This window comes from Carya illinoinensis, chromosome 3 (genome assembly GCF_018687715.1).
Source record: "Carya illinoinensis cultivar Pawnee chromosome 3, C.illinoinensisPawnee_v1, whole genome shotgun sequence".
Lineage (NCBI taxonomy): Eukaryota > Viridiplantae > Streptophyta > Magnoliopsida > Fagales > Juglandaceae > Carya > Carya illinoinensis.
In genome coordinates, this window is record NC_056754.1 from 51,514,117 (window position 1) to 51,535,261 (window position 21,145).

Sequence of the window (21,145 nt, forward strand, 5' to 3'; positions counted from 1 at the left end):
AAAACATTTTTGGTTTGGCGCGATAGATTTGACATCTCACGTTAAGGTATATTAATTTCTATTTTTTTATATAAAATTTCTTTTAATTTTAATAAAAAAAGATTTTATAATTTGAAGCAATATATATATTCTTTTTTATATTTGTGAATTTTTAGGTCAATTTATGCACACCTTAATTAATTTTATAAGATCTTAAAATTAACGATAAGATAAACTTCTAAAATGTTTAAAGAGACGCGAACAAATTGGGATGGATATATAGAATTAAAATAAAAATAATAAACAAAATTAAACGGAAACGGCCTGGCATTGGATGCCAATCTATAATGAGAGAGAAGTTGCTTAACTTTAGTCCAAATTAAAGGCACCCCTTCCCGCCATATCCTCTTAAGAAAAATGATGATTAGTCTGTAATTTGAAACCTCGAATGCTGCACTTCTCAAAAGAGAGAGAGAAAAAAAAGGAACATTGTACGAAACAAGTGGTTCTGGAATGTTGTGACTTATGAGCCTGGTTTTTAGCTTTACCTTCGACTAAATTCAATTCATCTTTTAACTCATTTTAAACCGTTGATTGATACAACTTATTATTTTTTTAATTTTTTATTAAAAAAATTAAATTTATCTTAATTTAAAAAAATTAAGTAATATTTAAATAATAAATTAAGATAAAATCAATTGAGATAAAAGTTAAATAAAATATTATTTTTTAATATTATTATTATTAAAAAATTTTAAAAAAATTAAATTATTTATTATATTTTATATAAAAATTTAAAAAATTTATCATAATAAAATAAAATAATTCTTATATTTAAACAACACCTTAAACATATAATATATAAAATATTATTATTTACATCTCAACTCAAGTTACTTCAACTCACTTCAGTTCACATCAACGTCTATTCTTAAGTCATATTGTCTGGATATTAGGGACGGGCCCACGCTCTGACAACTGACCCACCCATGGCACAAAAGTCTTATCCTTCAATCCCCCACTGAAATTTCTTCTTATATACACCAATATTAATGTCATATACATTGTCTAAAGTATATAATAATAGCACCGCTAACTTTTCAGTCCTCCTTGGTTAGAAACGATATTTGCTTTTGGGTATCACCCATCTACTGTTCAAGTATATTTCAAATTTTTTTTTATTTTTATTTCATTTTTTTTAAAATATTTTTTTAACATTTTTAATCATTAAAAAAAAATTAATAAAATATATAATTTTACTAATACTTACTTTCTTAATCATTAAATAAAATAAAAAATTAAAAAAAAATAAAATATAAAAAAAGTAGTAAATGAATTGTAGAGAAGTAGTAAGTATATCATTTTCCTTTATTTTAGAGTATTTGCGTCATTTTTTACAAAATAAATAAATCTTAAATTTGATAAAAAAATATTTTTTAATTATAAATTCTACTTTTTAAAAATATAAAATATCGACAAAAGCTACTAATTTTATTTTTTTAATTGTTAAGGAAGTATTTTTAAATAAATTTATGAAATTTTTTTCAAAATTTAAAAGAATTTTAATAATTACTTACAAAATATATATATATTTGACACTTACGGTAGAAATCCTTGGCGCGACTCCACTAGCAGGGCTCAAGTTCTTTTATCACCCTGCATGCAAGTAATGTTGCATATATATATATATATAGATAGCATCAGATACTATATGACTAACGACTGCGATTGTTAGGGCTTGATCTCTGAATTCTAAAGTCCCTTCAACTTTCGAAAAGCATAGGCCTGGTTTGACTATTAAAATTAAATTATCTCACGTTATTTTATATAATTATTATAATTTTTTAAATTTTAATATAAAATATAATAAATAATTTAATTTTTTTAAATTTTAAAATAAAAATTATATTTTAATAATATTTTATTTAATTTTTAATTTTTACCATATTCATAACAAAACGAGATGAATTATTTAAGTAGCGTTTAAAAAAGCATAATTGAGAACACTTGTTCCTTTCGCTTTTAAGTAAATTTTGTGATGCGTGAAACGAACAGTTTTGAGTTTTTAAACGAGGCTATGAAAAGCACTTTCGGGTAACTTCTCACACAAGTTGACAGCTTTCTATAAAGCTCGAGACATTCCAAATTTAACACACACACATTGACGAGGACAACGAAAAAGCTCTCTACTCACGTACTCGCACGATATGCAAAGCACTATAACATTATATATTTATTATAAAAAAATATTTTAATTATAAAATTTACAAATCAATATAATTTAATGTGATACATTAAATTATAAAATTATTTTTTATTATAAATTTAATTTAATATATTATATAAAATTATATCAATTTATAAATTTATTTATTAAATTAATAAAACTCTATATTATAAATGGTGTGCCAATTGCGCTTTGTATAGTTTTAACAATATTAGTAATTGAAAATTTTTATTCTCAAACTAATGTGTAGTATAGAGCACACGTGATAAAATATTTAGATGACATAATTTGATTTTGAAGATATATTTTAAAATTTCAATCTTACAAATTAAATATTATCATTTAAGTAATGTAAATGGTGTATTCTATACACTAACTTAAAAATAAAACGACTCTTATTATTTTTTTCTCTTAATTATATTATAATCTCAAACATCAATGTCTTGTATTATTTAATGTGAAGACATGAGCATATGTGACATTTTAATTGGGTATGAAAATTTTTAAAATAAATTATTTAAAACAAGCTTTTAATTCTACGGTCTAGATACCATATCAACACAATTGATATTATTACCAGTTCGTTTGCAAGTATCATTTAAATTAATTATGAAATCCACAGTTAGAAATGAAAGTTTTGTCCACAAAATTTTCATGGACCAACTATACCATACGCTTGTTAAAAAACCAGTGAAAATAACATTTTAGGGTTTGAATATAATAATTTATGGTGCGTTTGGATGGTAGTATTTAGGATGAATGATTTGGATTTAGGGTTTTATAAACCACATCTCCTATATGAATCATATATTAAAATCTATATATAGATTTATACAAAAACTAAACAAGATCGAAAAATTGAATAATACATGCAATATGATTTTACGTGCAATATTATATATATAAAGTAATATTTCCATTGAACTAGTATTCTATTTTTTAATTTGAAATTTAAAATTTTCGTCATTTTTAATAGCAAACACATTAACATTTACAACTATGTAAGTAAAATTGTAAATATGTATAATAATAAAATTTTTATATGTAGTTATTTTTATATATTTTTTATATACTTCATTAATGTGATTGGCTATGCTACTTTTTTAATATAAAATAATTATTTTGACTAATTACATTAGTAAAAAACATAAAAAATATATAAAAATGACAACATATAATATAACTAAATATTACTATTTATAATATATTTTAATACTTCTAAACACTCAAACCTAATCTTAAAATAAAATATATTTTTATAGCATTCTTTAGAAGTATAATTGAAACAGGAATATATGAATATTTTCTTTTTTAACTCAACTCGAATTGAGAATCTTTTCTACGTTGATGTAACACTAGCGATAATCAGAATATAACTGGTGGGGCCACCTTTAAAAGCAGTAGATTATTCACATAATCACCCCCGAAGAAAAAAATAAAATAAAGAAAAAAAAAAAGGTGGAAAAGAAGGAGAGAATGTTAATTTTATATGAAAAGATTATTAAAATAATATGAATAATAGTGGAGAAGAAGCCGATTCGGACACGTAATGCAAGCGTCTAACATACGCATTGTGAGAGTTATCCGAATAAAATGCCACCTCAGCCTCACGTACAAAAAAAGAAGACGACAAAAACATTTACGAAATTCTCAATATCACGGGACACAAGTCATCCTTTCCACATGACTACGTCGTATGTTGATAAGGTTCTTAAAAGGACGATGTCGTTTCTACCAGGTTGTTGTTTTGTTGATAACATGGATTTTGGCGGCTTAGAATAAAAAACCAAAAAAATAATTTTTTTTTTAGTAATTTAATTTTTAGTATCTTATCATTATATTTAAATATACTAATATTAAGATAGAAGTGAAAATATATAATATATAAAATTTATTCTTATATTTAATCAGCATGTCGTAGTGAGATAAAGGGACCACGTCAAGATATTATTAAGGCTGATGTAGATGTTTTATGAATCTACCAAACTGAGGAAGGTGGGTGTAGGAGCCCATGATTTGATATTTATTTGGTATGCCATTGTTATTACTCCCAAAAATAATATTATAATCATAATTCTTAAAAAAAAAAAAAAATCATGCTTCCATTTTTTGAACCACATGCTAACATTTTTGATAGATAAGGTTGATTTTTCCGTTAAAAAAGAAAAACAAAGAAAAGAAATATTTATTTGATGTATGGAGGGGATATTGTAAGAATTACTATATATAAATTTTAATGTTAAAACAAAAATAATGTTAAAATTAATTTTTTTTATATATTTTTGGGTAAATTAAATGGAGAGTTCTAGAATTTTAATAATGTTTCTATTCAAATGGATATGTGCTGTTAGATCTAGAAATGAAAAAAAAAAATGAAAGGAAAAGAGAAGAAACCGAATTAGTTTTGGATGTCTAAAATTAACCGTTCGGTTGGAGTTGGACAGCATGGTTGGCAGTAACACTCTTTTGATTTTCAACTCATAATTAGAAAATATAATTAATTAAATATTATATTTTTATAATTAAAATGACACACAAACTCCAAAAATATTATTAAAAATCGAATATTTTTCTTACCCTCCGATATCCTCTCTCTATCTCTTATCTATATATAAAGGCTTCCTCCGTTGCGAGCTTCGATCTCGTTGCTTATTTCATTTCATTCGATCCGTAGAAACTCTCCTTGGGTGCACAATCTCTGTTTGTGGTTTTGTTTGTTTAATATTGCGTCTGTTTGGCCATGGGTGATACGCTCTTGCCAGCAATCGGGACGGAGATTCTGATTCCGGCGTGTTCGTTGGTGGCAATCGCCTTCGCGCTGCTCCAGTGGCTCATCGTCTCCCGAGTCAAGCTCTCGCCGGGAGGCCTTGACTCCGCTGGTGCCAACAGTGGCTCCGGCAAGAATGGCTACGCCGAATACCTCATCGAGGAAGAGGACGGCCTCAACGACCACAGCGTCGTCCTGAAGTGCGCCGACATCCAGAACGCCATCGCTGAAGGTTTTTCATCTCTGTTCTTCAACTTCCAAAACTCAATTTATTTTTTAATTAGCTCACTTTCTGTTCTCTGAGCTTGCACTTCAAAACACTCGATTTCTTTTTTATTTAGTTCTCTCTGTTTTCTGAGCTTTTCCTTCTCTTTTCCGGGGAGTTTTTGGTAGATCTCTGGTTATTTTTGTTTGTTGATTTTTTTTTTCCGGATTTGTATGCTTTGAGATTACGTCTTCGAACTAATTTCTTCCATTCAAAGCGTTTTATTTTGATTTATGACGCCTTGTTGGTATTCTGTCACCAGGGTTTGTGTTTCAAAGAAAGTAACAATGTTTTTTATTCTCTCTCTTGGAAAGTGTATTAATAAATTAATGGAGTGGTGTTCACTTTTGAGGAAGATATAATGATCATAGCATGTTTAATTCGTGTGTTTTATTTTTTTTCCCATTATATGGTTTATGTTTGATTCTCATTGTTATCATATCTCATGTTTCTGGAATCTGGCCCCACTGGGAAATTAAATACCATGTTTTCTGATCAACATTAATTCTCATTGTTATCATATCTTATTGTTTATGCGCTGTCAAGTTCATTGATCTATTTACTGTTTATTATTCTTTCTTCGTGTGTATATGTGAGGGCCTGGGTGCGATCTTGCACACTCTCTCTCATGCATGTACAGAATACTAATGAACACTCTCTCTCATGCATGTACAGAATACTAATGATTTATTTATGCTAATACATGTGCCAAATCACACTAGACTTTGAACTCTGTCATTGTTAAACTTTGGACTCTTTGTCATTGTTAAACTTTAATGCCATGTTCTGTGGTTGTTTTCGTGAGATATTCAAATATATCTATCTCAATCTCTTTGCAGTTCCCTCATTCCCCGTACGATAAATTATTCAATACACTCGTTGTAGTATTCCCTGACTTTGTCTCCCATAGGTGGGGTCCACAACACTGGTGAAAGGAAGTAGTTCTACACTGGGTGTACAGAATAATTAAACTTCTCCCACATGGGGAGAATGGCAGTTACCTTATGAAGGGTATATGTGCTGATTAGCCACCTTTGGACAGCTTCATTCAGATTACTAGATTTGGAGAAGTCTGAAACTAATAGTGGTTGGATGTACTTACCATGTCGCCTACTTTATAAGCCTTTATTGACTTGATCACTTTAACCATAGATATCATACCTCTAATAGTACACTGTCTGAGGGTTTAATGCCTGTTGTTTAAGTAGATAATGTCCTCGAGTTTTCCCTTTTAAAATTATTTCTCCTTTTCTTAATTTTAATTATTTATAATTTGTTTGATATGTCCTTGTTGCATGGACAATGAGAATGCTATTTTCACATTTTGTTTGGAGTTCTTTATCATGTTCACGTATTTGAAGATAACCTCTAAATCATTGTAACATGAAATTAGCATTTTTGTTGGTCTTATTACATCCTGTCCTGGAGGGGGCACTTCATTTGAGGGCCATTGTGGCAGTTTATTTTGGATAATTTTGAACAATTTGATACGAGGGACTTCTCCTGCTATTCCTAGGGTATTGAGAAAATATCAATATTGCTCATAAAAAAAGTAGAAAATATCAATATTCGATATTTAGAATATATTTAGTTGGTCTGATACTTCATGGGTCCCTTTCTTGTCCATTTAAGTTTTATGAAGGATAGAACGCTTAAGATCCAAATTTCCTCAGCCTCTGAATGTTACTAAAGATGAGTAAACATTCCTTGGTGGTAATAAAAAATTGAGGATGTATATAATGTTTGAGATTTAACTGTTTCTCCTAATTTTTCCTTATGATTGAATCATCATTGATTATAGGTCTTGATTCTTGACAAGATTTATCTCTGCTTTAAGTTTCTATCAAGCCCATGAAAAGAAAAATTATTGAAGTTTTTTTAATTATGTTTTTTTTTTTTTTTTTTTTTTTTTTTTTTTTTTTTTTTATGTTGGGGAACCTCTCCAAGATAGGTCCGAATTCGGACCCACCCCTGCAGATTAAACTTGGGTCTTGTGCATCGCACCCTTGAAAGTTTCCTTACACGAAACTGATTAAATCGTTGGTTTTTCACTAGGAAGTGTGGCCCCAAAGGATTGTTTGCACCCATGAGGTGTTGAACCTTGGACCTTGAAGGGAGTAATACCCCAAGACCAAGGCCTTCACCACTTGGGCCAACCCCTTGGGGTTATAAAAATGGTTGAAGTTACCATCACATTTTTGTGAATATGGTATTGTTTTTGCCTTCAGCATGTTACATATGTGGAGATTCCATTTTATCAACTGCTCTTTATGTTGTCGTTATATTCGTTGTGATTGTGGCACGGTAATTTTTTCATTTTCCTTGTTTCCAAACTTCATCTCCAATTTTTTAAAAAGTGCCTTGGGGGATCACTAAGGGGTGGTTTGGATAGTGAGATGAGATGAGATGAGATGAAAGTTGAATAAAATATTGTTAAAATATTATTTTGTTTTGGCATTTGAAAAAGTTGCATTGTTTATTATATTTTGTTTGGGGATTTGGGAAAGTTGTAATGATTAGATGAGATGAGATGAGTGAGATCAACTTATTATTCAAACAAGGCCTAATTTTGTGGTGCCTGAATATTACAGGAGCAACCTCCTTCCTATTTACGGAGTATAGGTATGTTGGTATTTTCATGGTGGCTTTTGCTGCATTGATATTCCTTTTCCTTGGCTCTGTGGAGGGTTTCGGCACAAGCAGCCAGCCTTGCAAGTATGATCCAACCAAGCTGTGCAAGCCTGCTCTTGCAACTGCCATCTTCAGTACCATATCATTCATGCTTGGTGCTGTCACTTCAGTGGTTTCTGGCTTCCTTGGGATGAAAATTGCTACCTATGCAAATGCCAGAACCACCTTGGAGGCAAGAAAGGGTGTTGGAAAGGCATTTATTATTGCATTTAGATCAGGTGCAGTCATGGGCTTTCTCCTTGCTGCCAATGGTCTTTTGGTGCTTTACATTACCATCAATCTCTTTAAGCTGTACTATGGCGATGATTGGGGGGGCCTCTTTGAGTCTATAACTGGTTATGGTCTTGGTGGATCTTCTATGGCTCTGTTCGGCAGAGTTGGTGGGGGTATCTATACTAAAGCTGCTGATGTTGGTGCTGATCTTGTTGGCAAGGTTGAAAGGAACATTCCTGAGGATGACCCTAGAAATCCAGCTGTAAGGATCTTTACTTCACGGAAATTTTTTAGCTTCTTAACTTGCTCTTTTCCTGTTTCTATTTTTGAATGACTTCTATTTTGTCAGGTCATAGCTGATAACGTTGGTGATAATGTTGGGGATATAGCTGGTATGGGATCTGATCTTTTTGGCTCATATGCTGAGTCCACCTGCGCTGCCCTGGTTGTTGCATCTATCTCCTCTTTTGGGATCAATCACGAATTTACTGCAATGCTATACCCTCTCATTGTTAGTTCTGTGGGTATCCTTGTTTGTTTGATCACCACTTTATTTGCAACGGATTTCTTTGAAATCAAGGACGTGAAAGAAATTGAGCCAGCATTGAAGAGGCAGCTCATCATTTCCACTATTTTGATGACCGTTGGGGTTGCAATTGTTAGTTGGATTGCACTCCCATCTTCCTTCACCATCTTCAACTTTGGAACTCAGAAAGTTGTGAAGAACTGGTAAGCTTTATTGACTCGTGTTTTTTTTTTTTTTTAAATTTCTTTTTAAAAAAAAAAATTGGGAGGGGGGATTCCAATTTTAAGGCCTTGTTTGGATACAAGAAGTGTCTTATCTCATCATTATAACTTTTCCAAATTTTTACACAAAATATAATAAAAAATTTAACTTTTTGAAATCCCAAAACAAGAATAATATTAAAAAGTAATATTCTAACAATATTTTTTTCAACTGTCAACTTTCATCTTAATTCATTTGATCTCAACTCACCATCCAAATGGCACCTAAATGTCTTGCTTTCCTCTTTTGCCATCCCAAAATAAATGTACTTTTGAAACGTGGAACCATTACAACATTTACTTTGATATTTTCTTAAACTACCCGCATTCGATTCAAAAGAGAGAGCAAATTTCGCATTCAAAAGTCATGCCCAACTCTAATATAGAATTAAAGGCATTTTTAGAAAGTTCATTAGACATTCTAATTTTCATGAATCATCACGCCCTTTCAAATCAAGATGCTTATATGGGGGATGGAGGGCGTGGTGTTTGCATTGCTTGTTTTGGTGCTCCATTAGCATCAAATGAGGAGACATTTTGCAGCTTTATGTTTTCTGCTTTAGTTGAATATGTTTATAGGAATTGTTTTGATTATTTGGGACATCCAAGCATCCTTCAGACATGTTGTCTTTGTTTTGTGTATGCAGGCAGGTGGCCTTGTGTGTTGCTGTTGGTTTGTGGGCTGGGCTTATTATTGGATTCGTAACTGAGTATTACACTAGCAATGCATACAGGTACTAGTCTTGGCAGCATTTAGGTATTCTCCGTTCTATTTTGTTTAACGATGTTCTAAAGTAACTCTTGCTTTACATTATTTCTTGCAGTCCTGTTCAAGATGTTGCTGATTCCTGCCGGACTGGAGCTGCTACTAATGTCATTTTTGGCCTTGCATTGGGCTACAAATCTGTCATTATTCCTATCTTTGCAATTGCTGTTGGCATCTATGTTAGTTTTAGCTTTGCTGCTATGTATGGTATTGCTATGGCTGCCCTTGGAATGCTGAGTACCATAGCTACTGGATTGGCCATTGATGCATATGGTCCAATTAGTGATAATGCTGGAGGCATTGCTGAGATGGCTGGCATGAGCCACAGGATCCGTGAGAGGACTGATGCCCTTGATGCTGCAGGGAACACCACTGCTGCTATCGGAAAGGTTTGAAAAGTCTCTCAAACCCTACACTCCTCCATTTTCATTTACTAGTATGTGTAAGGTGCTGGTCTGTATCCCTGCTTCATTTTGGTTGGAGCTGGGAGAGCGATGTCCACACTTGTTTGTTTCCTGGAGTTTCATTTTTGGACTTTTTATAGAAGCATGCCCTTTTACTTTTTTTATTTTTTTTATTTTTGGTTTTCAAAAGCATGTTTGCTGACACTTGACTGGTGGTTTTCCTTGATTTTTCACTGGGATCAATCTATAAGCAGTTCACATAACTTGAGAAATGGGAGAACTACCCGAGCACTGGCTTTTGCCTTGTCCCATTTTGATGCTTAGGAATTATTTTTTTCCCTGCACTAATATTTTGTGAGAAGCATTAGATTTTATCAAGTGCAAGTCCAAGATTGTACTGTGTTTTGTTGTCAAATATGATTTTATTCGCTACAAGCCCAAGATCGAGATGGGCAAACTACATGACCAAAATACGTTACTGTAGAATCCAAAACTAATTTTTAATCCAATTCAGAACTCTTAATTTGTGCTTTTATTCTAGGGCTTTGCAATTGGTTCAGCTGCTCTGGTGTCCCTGGCCCTCTTTGGTGCTTATGTGAGCCGTGCTGGAATCTCAACAGTTGATGTATTGTCTCCGAAAGTGTTCATCGGTTTGCTTGTGGGAGCAATGCTTCCTTACTGGTTCTCTGCCATGACAATGAAGAGCGTGGGAAGTGCAGCTCTGAAGATGGTTGAGGAAGTGCGCAGGCAATTCAATACCATCCCAGGTCTCATGGAGGGCACTGCCAAACCTGACTATGCTACCTGTGTTAAGATCTCCACTGATGCTTCCATCAAAGAGATGATCCCACCTGGTGCCCTTGTCATGCTCACACCCCTTATTGTCGGTATCCTTTTTGGTGTGGAGACTCTATCTGGTGTCCTTGCCGGATCCCTTGTTTCTGGTGTTCAGGTAATGCTAAGTAGCAATCTAGGTAGCATACCTTTTCAATCAAAATCACGTGGTAGTTTTATTTACGGTCACAAAGGCGTGGTTGCTTGCAGTCATATGATTTGGCATTCATGTTCTTACCTATCTTCATTGACAGATTGCTATCTCTGCATCCAACACCGGTGGCGCCTGGGACAATGCAAAGAAGTATATTGAGGTAAAACACTTTCGATTTGTCACTTGTAATTCTTTTCTTCACCAGCTGGCCATGGAGGTCTATTGCTTTATAGTATAGCTTATGTTATTGGATTTCAATGATAGGCTGGTGCTTCAGAGCATGCAAGAACCCTGGGTCCAAAAGGATCAGATCCACACAAGGCAGCTGTTATTGGTGATACTATTGGGGACCCACTCAAGGATACATCTGGACCATCTCTTAACATTCTCATCAAGCTAATGGCGGTCGAATCGCTCGTGTTTGCTCGCTTCTTTGCTACACATGGTGGCCTTCTCTTTAAGATCTGAAACAAGGGGATGAGAAAAAAACACAAATGGGGGGGATGATTTGATGATCATTTGACCCTTTTTGCTATGATCTTCAATCTTACACCTTTTGTTTTCCAATTGCGCATGGATCATTCTCTGCTGATTCTTCTTTCTCTTCGTATTGTCCCTTTGCAAAAGTGATAACCTAGTGTCTAGAACATTTTAGCTTTTGAAAAAAATCTCTCCCTCAGAGTTGGACCGGCAGAGAATTTCTCCTTTTTAGGAGGTTGATGAGGATGATGATAACGATGATGATGTAGTAGTGTTCAATCTTTAACAAGAGTTGGAACTCTGCTATGTTATTCTTTATGCTTCATAGTGGGACAGGTTATTGCTTCTTTCCTTTTTTATTTATTTATTTATTTGTTTTATTCATTATGAGTGCTACCATGCTTGCTTCTAAGATAGATTGAGAAAGTGGGGGGATGTTGAGCTGCCCTTAGTCCTTTTCTTTTCCTTTCTTTTGATATTTCCTTTTCTGTGATAAAATAATGATGGTTACAAATATTGAAAGAAAAGACAACTATTTTTTACGGAAAAAATGATGAAAATGTACCTTCTAATGATTTTAGTAGAGGAATTTGATTAATGGAACTGTTTTTAGCTATGAGCTCTAAGGAAAAATTTAGTTGCAAGTATAACTGTACAGTAATATGTGTATTAATTTAATGTGATTGATTAAAAAATATATTTTATTGAAAATAGTATTAATTTAATATTTGAATATGAAGAAATAAGTATTAGTATACAGATTAATACGTGATTTTATTTGTCTATAGCAAAACTCGAGCTTGAATAATAGGTCTTGCAACCTAGATGTTTGAGAATAATAAAAATTAAATTATTGGAGATGTATAGACTATTCGGAACATGAACTTAAAAAATATCACTTGAGATGCCATAGCCTTTTTATACAACACGATTTACAACTAAAGAAGCGAAAGGCTAATTTGGACTCTCGGCCTGCACAAAGGGATTTGTGTAGACATATAAGTAATTCTCTCAATCCAAACGCATTGGACTGTTCATTATACATACTTAATGGTTAGATCGACCAGCCAAAAAGGGATAATTATCAGCAAATTATAGATATTAATAATTAGTAGAGAAATGCATGCATGCATGCTTGTGATTTTGAATCTCAGCTTGTGCAAGAAGTAGAACAAGTAAGTAAATAAAATAGAGCCACGTGGGCTGAGTTGTGAACAAAATGTAACAAAAGGTAAGGATATCATTATCTTAATTGGAATCCACATGAAACCAGTTGAGCGCAAAGTCTTTAATATTTTCACCCGACTCATTGACAAATTTGAAAGGGCAAAGGAAAGAGATTGAAAGAGAGAGCGATGGAGCATCTAACTAACCATGTCTGTTTGAAGTTGCGGTGGATTTTAAGTAGTAGTTAAAATAGTTTTAAAATTATTTTAATAGAAAAATTGAATTGTTCGGGTGTTACATATTATTATTAAAGTATTTTTAATATGAAATAAGCTAAAAAATATGTTTGAGAAAAAATATAATTTTGATGTTTTTTTTCAAACGTAATTTTCTAGATAATACATAACATATTTTAAATTTTAAAAGATTGTGAATGAACTAAAATACTTATACAATTTTTAGATAATTATATATTTCAAACTTTCAAGAATGTGTTTACAATATTTAAAAATTCAAATGATTGTAATTTCTATATCAAAAAGTATTTTTTAATTCTTTTAAAAATAAATATAACATGTTTAAAAGTATTTTAACATATGTTATCAAACAGTAAATAATTATTTAATAGTAAAACTTATTAATTAAATTATAATCTATAAACGATAAAGTTATAAATTATCAATCTCAAATATGCAGGTTTGCCCAAAGAAAATGACTTCGGGCCTCAATTTGAATTTGAGTATAATTCCTTTAAAAGAGGACTAGAATTCTTGAAACTTGAAACAATCACCCTTCTTTCTAAAAGCCATAAATAGAAACTAGACAAGAGCCGATCGAGAAGTCGCAAACACTTCATCAAAATGAATTTGAGTAGAATTCTTGTAAAAAATACAGTTGAGTTCGATTTGTATATAAGAGGATGCCACAAACCCAATACCCGATGAGAAGGACATTTTTGTCGCTATGAACACCACGTCACATGATTCATTCATGCGAAATATGACATGTTCCCTAGATTTTTCTAAGAAATAAAGGCAATGCCTATTGCCTGCCACTAATGCTATTGCTAATCATTCCTTAATTTCTCACTATTCCACTCTTTTTATTTTATTTTATTATAAATGGCTATAAATTTATTTATGTGTAATGCTATACACACGTAACGCACGTTTTTGCAGCCCCACCTGTTTTATTATAGAATTATTCCTTTTGGTTACGGTAGAGAGGGTAGGAAGGGCCTCTTATTTATGATGAAAAATAACACGTTTTGAATACATAAAATCCCTTCTTGCCTATTTAAAGTCCCGACATTTTTCTAGTCGTAAACGAACACGCACTCCCTTCTTTGCCTTGCACGGTTGTACCGTCCGTCGAGCCGGAGATCAGTTGGAGCTTGGAATGAAGCTGAACGAGCCTTTCTGTGTGCCTGCGGCCTGTCTCTTGTCAATTGAGTCGGCACTGTCGTCTCGCTTATCTCCAGCAATGCTCTCTCTCCACCCTTTACACCAGCATGCACCTTCAGTACTCTCAATACGGCCCAAAGCTTCTCTCCCTTTCTGCCCTCTGCGCCACTCTATCACTTTCAACAACCAAGCTGCCATCTTCTCTCCTCGCCGTCGTCGAGAACTCTACGTACGAGCCCTCGACGCTGCTCAGCCGTTTGACTATGAATCCAAGCTCGCCGCTGCTCATTTCCACTCCAGCCAGCATCTCAAGATTGCCATCATTGGCTTCGGAAACTTCGGGCAGTTCCTGGCAACTACACTCGTCCGCCAAGGCCACACCGTACTCGCCCACTCCCGCTCTGACTACTCCGACGCCGCCAAGTCCCTGGGCGTTTCCTTCTTTTCCAACCCCCACGACCTTTGCGAAGAACACCCAGAAGTCATTCTGCTCTGTACCTCTGTAATCTCCATCGAATGGGTCCTCAGCTCCCTCCCTCTCCAACGACTCAAGCGTAGCACCTTGTTCGTCGACGTTCTTTCTGTCAAGGAGTTTCCCAGAGACATACTTCTCGAACTTTTGCCCGCCGATTTCGATGTGATTTGCTCCCATCCAATGTTCGGACCCCAAAGCGCTAGACACAACTGGAAGGGACGTGCCTTTGTTTACGAAAAGGTTCGAATTGGCAACGAAGAATCGAGGATTTCGCGGTGCGAGAAGTTCCTCGATATTTTCGCGAGAGAAGGGTGTAGAATGGTGGAGATGTGCTGCGAGGAGCACGACAAGCACGCGGCAGGATCGCAGTTTATTACCCATACGGTTGGTAGGGTCTTGGAGCTGTTCAACTTGGAGTCCACGGCGATTAATACAAAGGGGTATGAGGCCTTGTTGGATTTGGTTGAGAACACGGCCGAGGACAGCTTTGATTTGTATTACGCGCTTTTTATGTACAATAAGAGCGCTTTGGAGATGTTGGAGAGGTTGGATTTGGCTTTCGAGGCGTTGAGGAATGAGCTCTTCGACCGGTTGCATAATGTGGTGAGGAAACAATTGTTTGAGAAGGTGCAGAATTCGCAGGACAGTTACACTTGGCCTCAAAATGGTGCTGCATTGTCTTCTTCTGCATTGGTTGTGAGGTAAAACTCATAAATGCTTAAAATTAGTGTGGAGTTCCTTTTAATTCTCACAATCATTTTCGCGTTAAAGTTGCTTTCTTTGGTGTTAAATATGGAGAGAAGTTGCTTTGAGAATGTCTGGTGTAAATCTGATCTTTTCAGCATCAGGAAGTTTTAAAACTTGAAACAATAAGAGGGCTATCGACCAGAGTGTCGAGAGATTCTTTCTGAGTATGGCAATTCCTGCTTAAAGCCAAAGGTCATAAATACGGGCTTGTAGATGATGGTCAAGGTTTTGTTCTTTTATTATTATTATTATTATTATCGTTGTTGTTGTTGTTTTTTGGAGTTCAAAGTTCAAATTAGCAATAGCTGAGATCATGCGGTGAAAATTCCCCCCTTTTCTTTGGCTATTGGTGGGATTACATCAAAACTTGGTCAATCAACATGGATAAATAGTGGGCTTGAAGTCCTTTGGGGATGTGCATGAGTCATGCTAGAAACACAACATTCACAACGATTTTTCATCAAGTTTTTAGTTCAAACTTTCAGGTCTCAGGATAATGCTCAACCATACGAGTACAAAGGGCAGATCTCTGACCGCTTCGATGACAACTTGAAACTAAAAATTGCAATAGTTGGATTTGGAAACTTTGGTCAGTTCCTTGCAAAGACCATTGTATGCCAAGGACACACGGTTTTGGCGTATTCTAGATCGGACTACTCTGATATAGCTAAAAAATTAGGGGTTTCTTACTTCTCTGATGCAGATGATCTTTGTGAAGAGCATCCAGAAGTGATTCTTCTTTGTACTTCCATTCTTTCTACTGAGAAAGTTCTGAAGTCATTGCCGCTTCAAAGATTGAAAAGGAGTACTCTGTTTGTGGATGTACTTTCTGTGAAAGAATTTCCAAGAAGTTTGTTTCTTCAAAATCTGCCACCATATTTTGATGTTCTCTGCACACATCCCATGTTTGGACCTGAGAGTGGTAAAAATGGGTGGAATGGTCTTTCTTTTGTTTATGATAGGGTTAGGGTTGGAAGTCAGGAATCAAGAGTTTCACGGTGCGACCGGTTTCTTGATATTTTTGCACGAGAAGGGTGCCGAATGGTGGAAATGTCTTGTGCAGAGCATGATCAGCATGCGGCAGGGTCACAGTTCATCACTCACACAATGGGAAGGGTTTTGGAAAAGTTAGGGTTGGAGTCAACACCAATTAACACAAAGGGTTATGAGACACTGTTGAGTTTGGTGGAGAATACTGCAGGGGATAGCTTTGACCTTTACTATGGCTTGTTCATGTACAATGTAAATGCGATGGAACAGCTAGAGAGGTTGGACCATTCTTTTGAATCATTGAAGAAGCAGCTCTTTGGGCGGTTACATGGTGTTCTTCGGAAGCAACTGTTTGAGAATGCAGAGAAGCTCCAAATTTCGTGGGAAAGATGAGTCTTGCCACAAGTATCTCAAAGCAGTGCTGCATTGGCATCTTCTTTGGAGACTGTCCAAAACAATTGAGTTCCATATTCCTGCCATTTGGCAAGCGGTACTCGTACGTCTTCTTGAATTAAAAAAATTAAATAAAAGCATGGTTCGGAAGTTTGAACCCTGAGAATTTTAAGGTTCAAGTTCTTTGGCTTTGTTAGATTGCTTCCTGCATGTAACTAGAGGCAGATATAGTTATATATGAGATTTTATGTGCAATATTCACATCCTTAGTTGTGTCATTGCTGGTACCTAGATTTGGAAAATCAAATCCAATTTGAGGATTCAACATTCTATTATCAAATATACTGTGCTCTTAGTAGCTGGTTTGAAATTTTAGTTTAGCCCATTATCCTGCTCTCCATTGTCTAGAACTGTCCTCACGATTTTTGTTTCTTGTAAAATTTGGTTGCTGGATGAAATCTCATTCAGAATTTCTGGAGTCATTGGCTTGGTTTTATCTTATATTCACTCTTTTATGAAGCAAATTATAACAAATATACGACAACTAAGTTGCATCTGAAATTTTGGTATTTTAATAATTTTTACTTGTTAAAGATAAGTGCATTTCTTTTCATGTTGATCAGGATCACTGCCCTTTTGAAGAATTCCTTGGGGTTTTGTGGTGTGAAGGAGACTTGATCTGTTTTGCTAAGTGGGTGTTGGTGGTTTGTAACAACATCGATACTTGCTTGGAGCTGCAACAATTGGAATGCTTTCTTTAATCTTCAATATGTTGAAGACAGTGGCTCATTGTTGCAGTTATGATAATTATGTGTAACTTAAGTAAAGGGATGCACCGGTAATAAGTGATTAATTGAAGTTTGAGGCACTACAAGGACAAGGGAAGGTAAAGAAAGAATCAAGATCGGAGGCGACTAGAGATGACATTGTGGCCTGTAATGTTAGGGAAGATACGAGTCTTGATAGAGCTGCCAAAAATTTATTGATTTACTCAAGTTTTGATTCTTCTAGTTGTTGGAGTATATATGGTTGTTCCTCCATTTAGGTTCCAACTTTTTGGAATCTGGTTGATGTCAGTTATTAAAGTAATTGCTAAGGTGTAAGCTAGGAAAGAGTTGTGCTCTTTCAACATGTTTTGTTACTTATACTGATGCGAGCTCTGACATGAATGAAGTTCTTATCTTTGTCCTGGTTAGTTCTTCTTCTTTTTTTTTTTTGGGCCAAGTTTGAATATCTTCTCTACTTGAGTTTTCGTGTGTAAATGTCAAGCAGAGATCAAATTATACATAAAGCATCAATTTTCTTTTGAGCATGCATTGGACTGAGAAAAATTCCTCTTCCAATGTTTTCATAGCATTTATTTGTATTAAAAGAAGGATCAAGGTACCAGGCAAATATTCAGAATATAAATCCTGCTTGCAAACAGAAGGTTGTTGATATGCTTCCGTGCCTCGGTGGTGTACTGCTTTTCATCATGGCCTAGGGGTCATGATAAAATGGTAAGACACAAGGTCTATAACCAGCTGTAGCCATTATTTCCATTGAAAAATTCTTTCAATCATCTTTGCTTCCAAACCACAAAAGATTTTCATAACAGATTAAATTTTTGCACCATCAATTGGCCTCTTGCCTTGCTGGTAGCTCTGGAAGTAGATATCTACATAATTTTTTACTTTCTTGTATAATCTTGGCTGTGACTTGTTGACCAGCCCATCAACCGGTTGAATCTCTTTTTCTGATTCTGGAATACAGAAAACAGCCAAAGAAATCCTCTCCCTTTCTGAGTTTGTCACCACCCTATGTACTGGGCTCTTGAATATTCCATTACTCATTATCTGCATAGAATACAGAACCAGTTAGTGTGAATAAACCATTTATTGTAAACCTATCTATTAGTGTTTATGGCATGAATTTTCTTTCCCCAAAACAAAAAACAAGACATTTATTTCCTAAGGCAGAACTTGTACTTCGATATTGTTAGTTGAATAACGAGTTATTAGAACTGGACATTGCGTTAGTGTAGCATTTAAATGATGCCCAGTAGGCACTTCAAACCTGAAAATCTACTCTTAGTTATATTGCTGATTTTATTTTTTTAGCTGAATACTACTCTATTCTAGTTACCTCTGCTTGATCACCGACATTAATGAGAAGAGCTTCAGGAATGATTGGAACTTTATTCCATTGATTATCTTTCTGGAATTGAAGACCTTCCACTTCTTTGTCTTGCAAGAGAATAGTGATTCCCGATCCATCTGCATGTGGTTTGACACCAAGAACGAGATCTGGCCTTGGACATTTTGGGTAGTAATTAAATCTTGCAGTCATTGTTGGTCCTTTTCCATATTGGTCCAAAAAGCAGTTATCCTCTAAGTTCAGCGACCTAGCCATGGCCTTAAACACTACTTCATTTATCATTTTCATCTTGAAGGTATAATCATGAAGAATGTCCCTGCAGTGTTTGTGAATGATTAAATTACATTATTCAATATTCAACATGCATCTTGCTCTTTGACTCTTGAAATGTCGGATCAAGAAACCGAGCAGATGAAGTTGATGAACAGATACTACATAAGCTAAACTGTATTATATAACTTTCATCTTTGTATTCGCTTAATGCCTTTTCTAACATACTTTTTTGAAGTCAGAAGTTTTTTTGCATATAGTTCTGTTTAGGTAAAACTTGAATGTCACAAAGCAATTTATTCTGTTAATACTGCTAATACTTTGAACGGATGAACACTCATCATGAACATCAGCCATTCATTAAAATAACTTAAATTTCTTTAACTGTTATTTGTTTGCAGATGGTTACCTAAAATCTTGGGGAATTTCAGGCCAAAACTTCAGCCTTCGCTGGTCTTCTGGATATATGGTAAGATACAAGCGGTCAGTCCAATCGAGTATTTGTTGTGCTGAAAGGATCATGTCATTTCCATACCCTTCAATTTCATCAACTTCTCTGGAGTATTTTTGCTTCTCTCCCACTGGAAGTGCGAAAAATTGTTTCGTTACTTCACGAACTTTTTCTAGGAATGAACTTGTTATGCCATGGTTTATTGCCTGGAACACAGTCAACCTTGAGATACTTTGCACACGGTTGGAACTCAGAGAAAAATGAAATATATATACAGATACGAATAATTCCCCCCCCCCCCCCCCCCCCCCCCCCCCCCCCTTCTGAAATTGCCCTGAAATATAGTCAAAGAACTTTGTTCATTTGACTGTATCCTTGAAGTTCTGTTTTATGATTATATTGGGGTATATGAATCAACATCAACAGGATACAGAGATTCTTGAGCTAGTATTGCTTTAAAAATATGGTTTTTATGATCTACGATATGCGGAGAAAATAGGATCGATATACATATATATATATATATATATATATATATAGAGGTACGATGGCTTCCATAGTATGACAGAAAAAGAAAAAGGTGTGAGACCTGAAAGCAGCCCCAAGAGCTTAGAGCGGATCGAAGTTTCTCCAGCTCCTCTTCTGCTGGTCAACGAAGAAGTAAGCAGGCTAAGATCGACAACAGGAACCTCCATCAATGGAACATCCAAGACTCCACCGTCACCATCCTTGTGAATATATTTCTCTGGAAGTTCTTCGCCATTGATGACCAGTTCTTGGACAGTTTTCTGCAACCACTGGGTCTTGGCAGGAGGGGCAGATTCGGCCATATCACCTTGTGAAGGAGGCTGTATGTTTAGGCACTGCTCTTCTGACTTCAACGCTAAATAATAGGTATTGCAAAGGGCAAAATCCAAAGGGTAGTTCTTTTCAGCATTGGGTGGTGTTCAATTATATATATATAGGGAGAAAAAAGGGAGAGAAGTTGGACTTCTTTGTGCTAAGAAGAGAAAATATTTTTCAATCTGTAATGTTGCGTAATCATTTTGAAGTTTCAAAGACAAGAGGATTTATTTTATTTTATTTTTTATTTGGGGGTTATCACTTAGTGCGTACCCTTCACTGCCACAAATAAAAAATTTTAAAATTCTTTTTTCTAGAATTTTGAGGGTCGATCTTCTTTTAACAAAAAAGATGGTGCGTTGTAATTTCTTAATAGTTTAGGAGGTGATTGCTGAAATCAATAGTTCGAGACTGATTGTTGAAATTGATAATTTGGGGGTGATTTGCAAGTTGGTTAGTAATTTAAGAATAGGAAGGGCTTGCGTGTTTTCTCATTACTGCAACAATGAGAAGTTTCGAAGGAAATTTAGATGGAATTTGTTTGCAGGAAGAGTAGTTTTTGTTCTATTTTATTTTACTGCTTGACCAAATGCAGGACAGTTTGTTCCCTTCATCATTTGGTCCAACATTCCAGCTTACTTCTTACTTTGTTGATCATGGATTTGCTTCAAATATGTGAAACTTCTGGCATTTCTAACCGTCAT

The 21,145-nt window shown here is 34.7% G+C and overlaps 2 protein-coding genes and 1 pseudogene across 4 annotated transcripts; 2 read left to right on the plus strand and 1 right to left on the minus strand.

Moving 5' to 3' along the window:
- The first annotated feature begins 4,828 nt into the window (after positions 1–4,828).
- On the plus strand, positions 4,829–11,950 carry LOC122305202 (pyrophosphate-energized vacuolar membrane proton pump-like). The gene is made up of 8 exons (XM_043117565.1): positions 4,829–5,205; positions 7,830–8,404; positions 8,492–8,871; positions 9,576–9,662; positions 9,753–10,083; positions 10,640–11,050; positions 11,187–11,246; positions 11,351–11,950. The coding sequence occupies exons 1-8, from the start codon at positions 4,947–4,949 to the stop codon at positions 11,552–11,554; spliced, it is 2,307 nt and encodes a 768-aa protein (XP_042973499.1). The 5' UTR covers positions 4,829–4,946; the 3' UTR covers positions 11,555–11,950.
- A 1,458-nt stretch (positions 11,951–13,408) lies between these two features.
- On the plus strand, positions 13,409–17,936 carry LOC122305203 (arogenate dehydrogenase 1, chloroplastic). Of its 3 annotated transcripts, none has more exons than XR_006241050.1 (3): positions 13,409–15,312; positions 15,844–16,844; positions 17,365–17,936. XR_006241050.1 is itself a non-coding variant. In XM_043117566.1 (2 exons), exons 1-2 carry the CDS (start codon positions 14,132–14,134, stop codon positions 16,739–16,741), a joined length of 2,079 nt encoding a protein of 692 aa, XP_042973500.1. In that variant the 5' UTR covers positions 13,409–14,131; the 3' UTR covers positions 16,742–17,936. The 3 variants fall into 3 exon arrangements, 1 of the variants encoding a protein (XP_042973500.1); XR_006241051.1 differs by having other exon boundaries at positions 15,844–16,838; XM_043117566.1 differs by having other exon boundaries at positions 15,844–17,936.
- Positions 17,937–18,021: 85 nt separating this feature from the next.
- On the minus strand, positions 18,022–21,060 carry LOC122305205 (annotated as a pseudogene).
- Between the last annotated feature and the right edge of the window lie 85 nt (positions 21,061–21,145).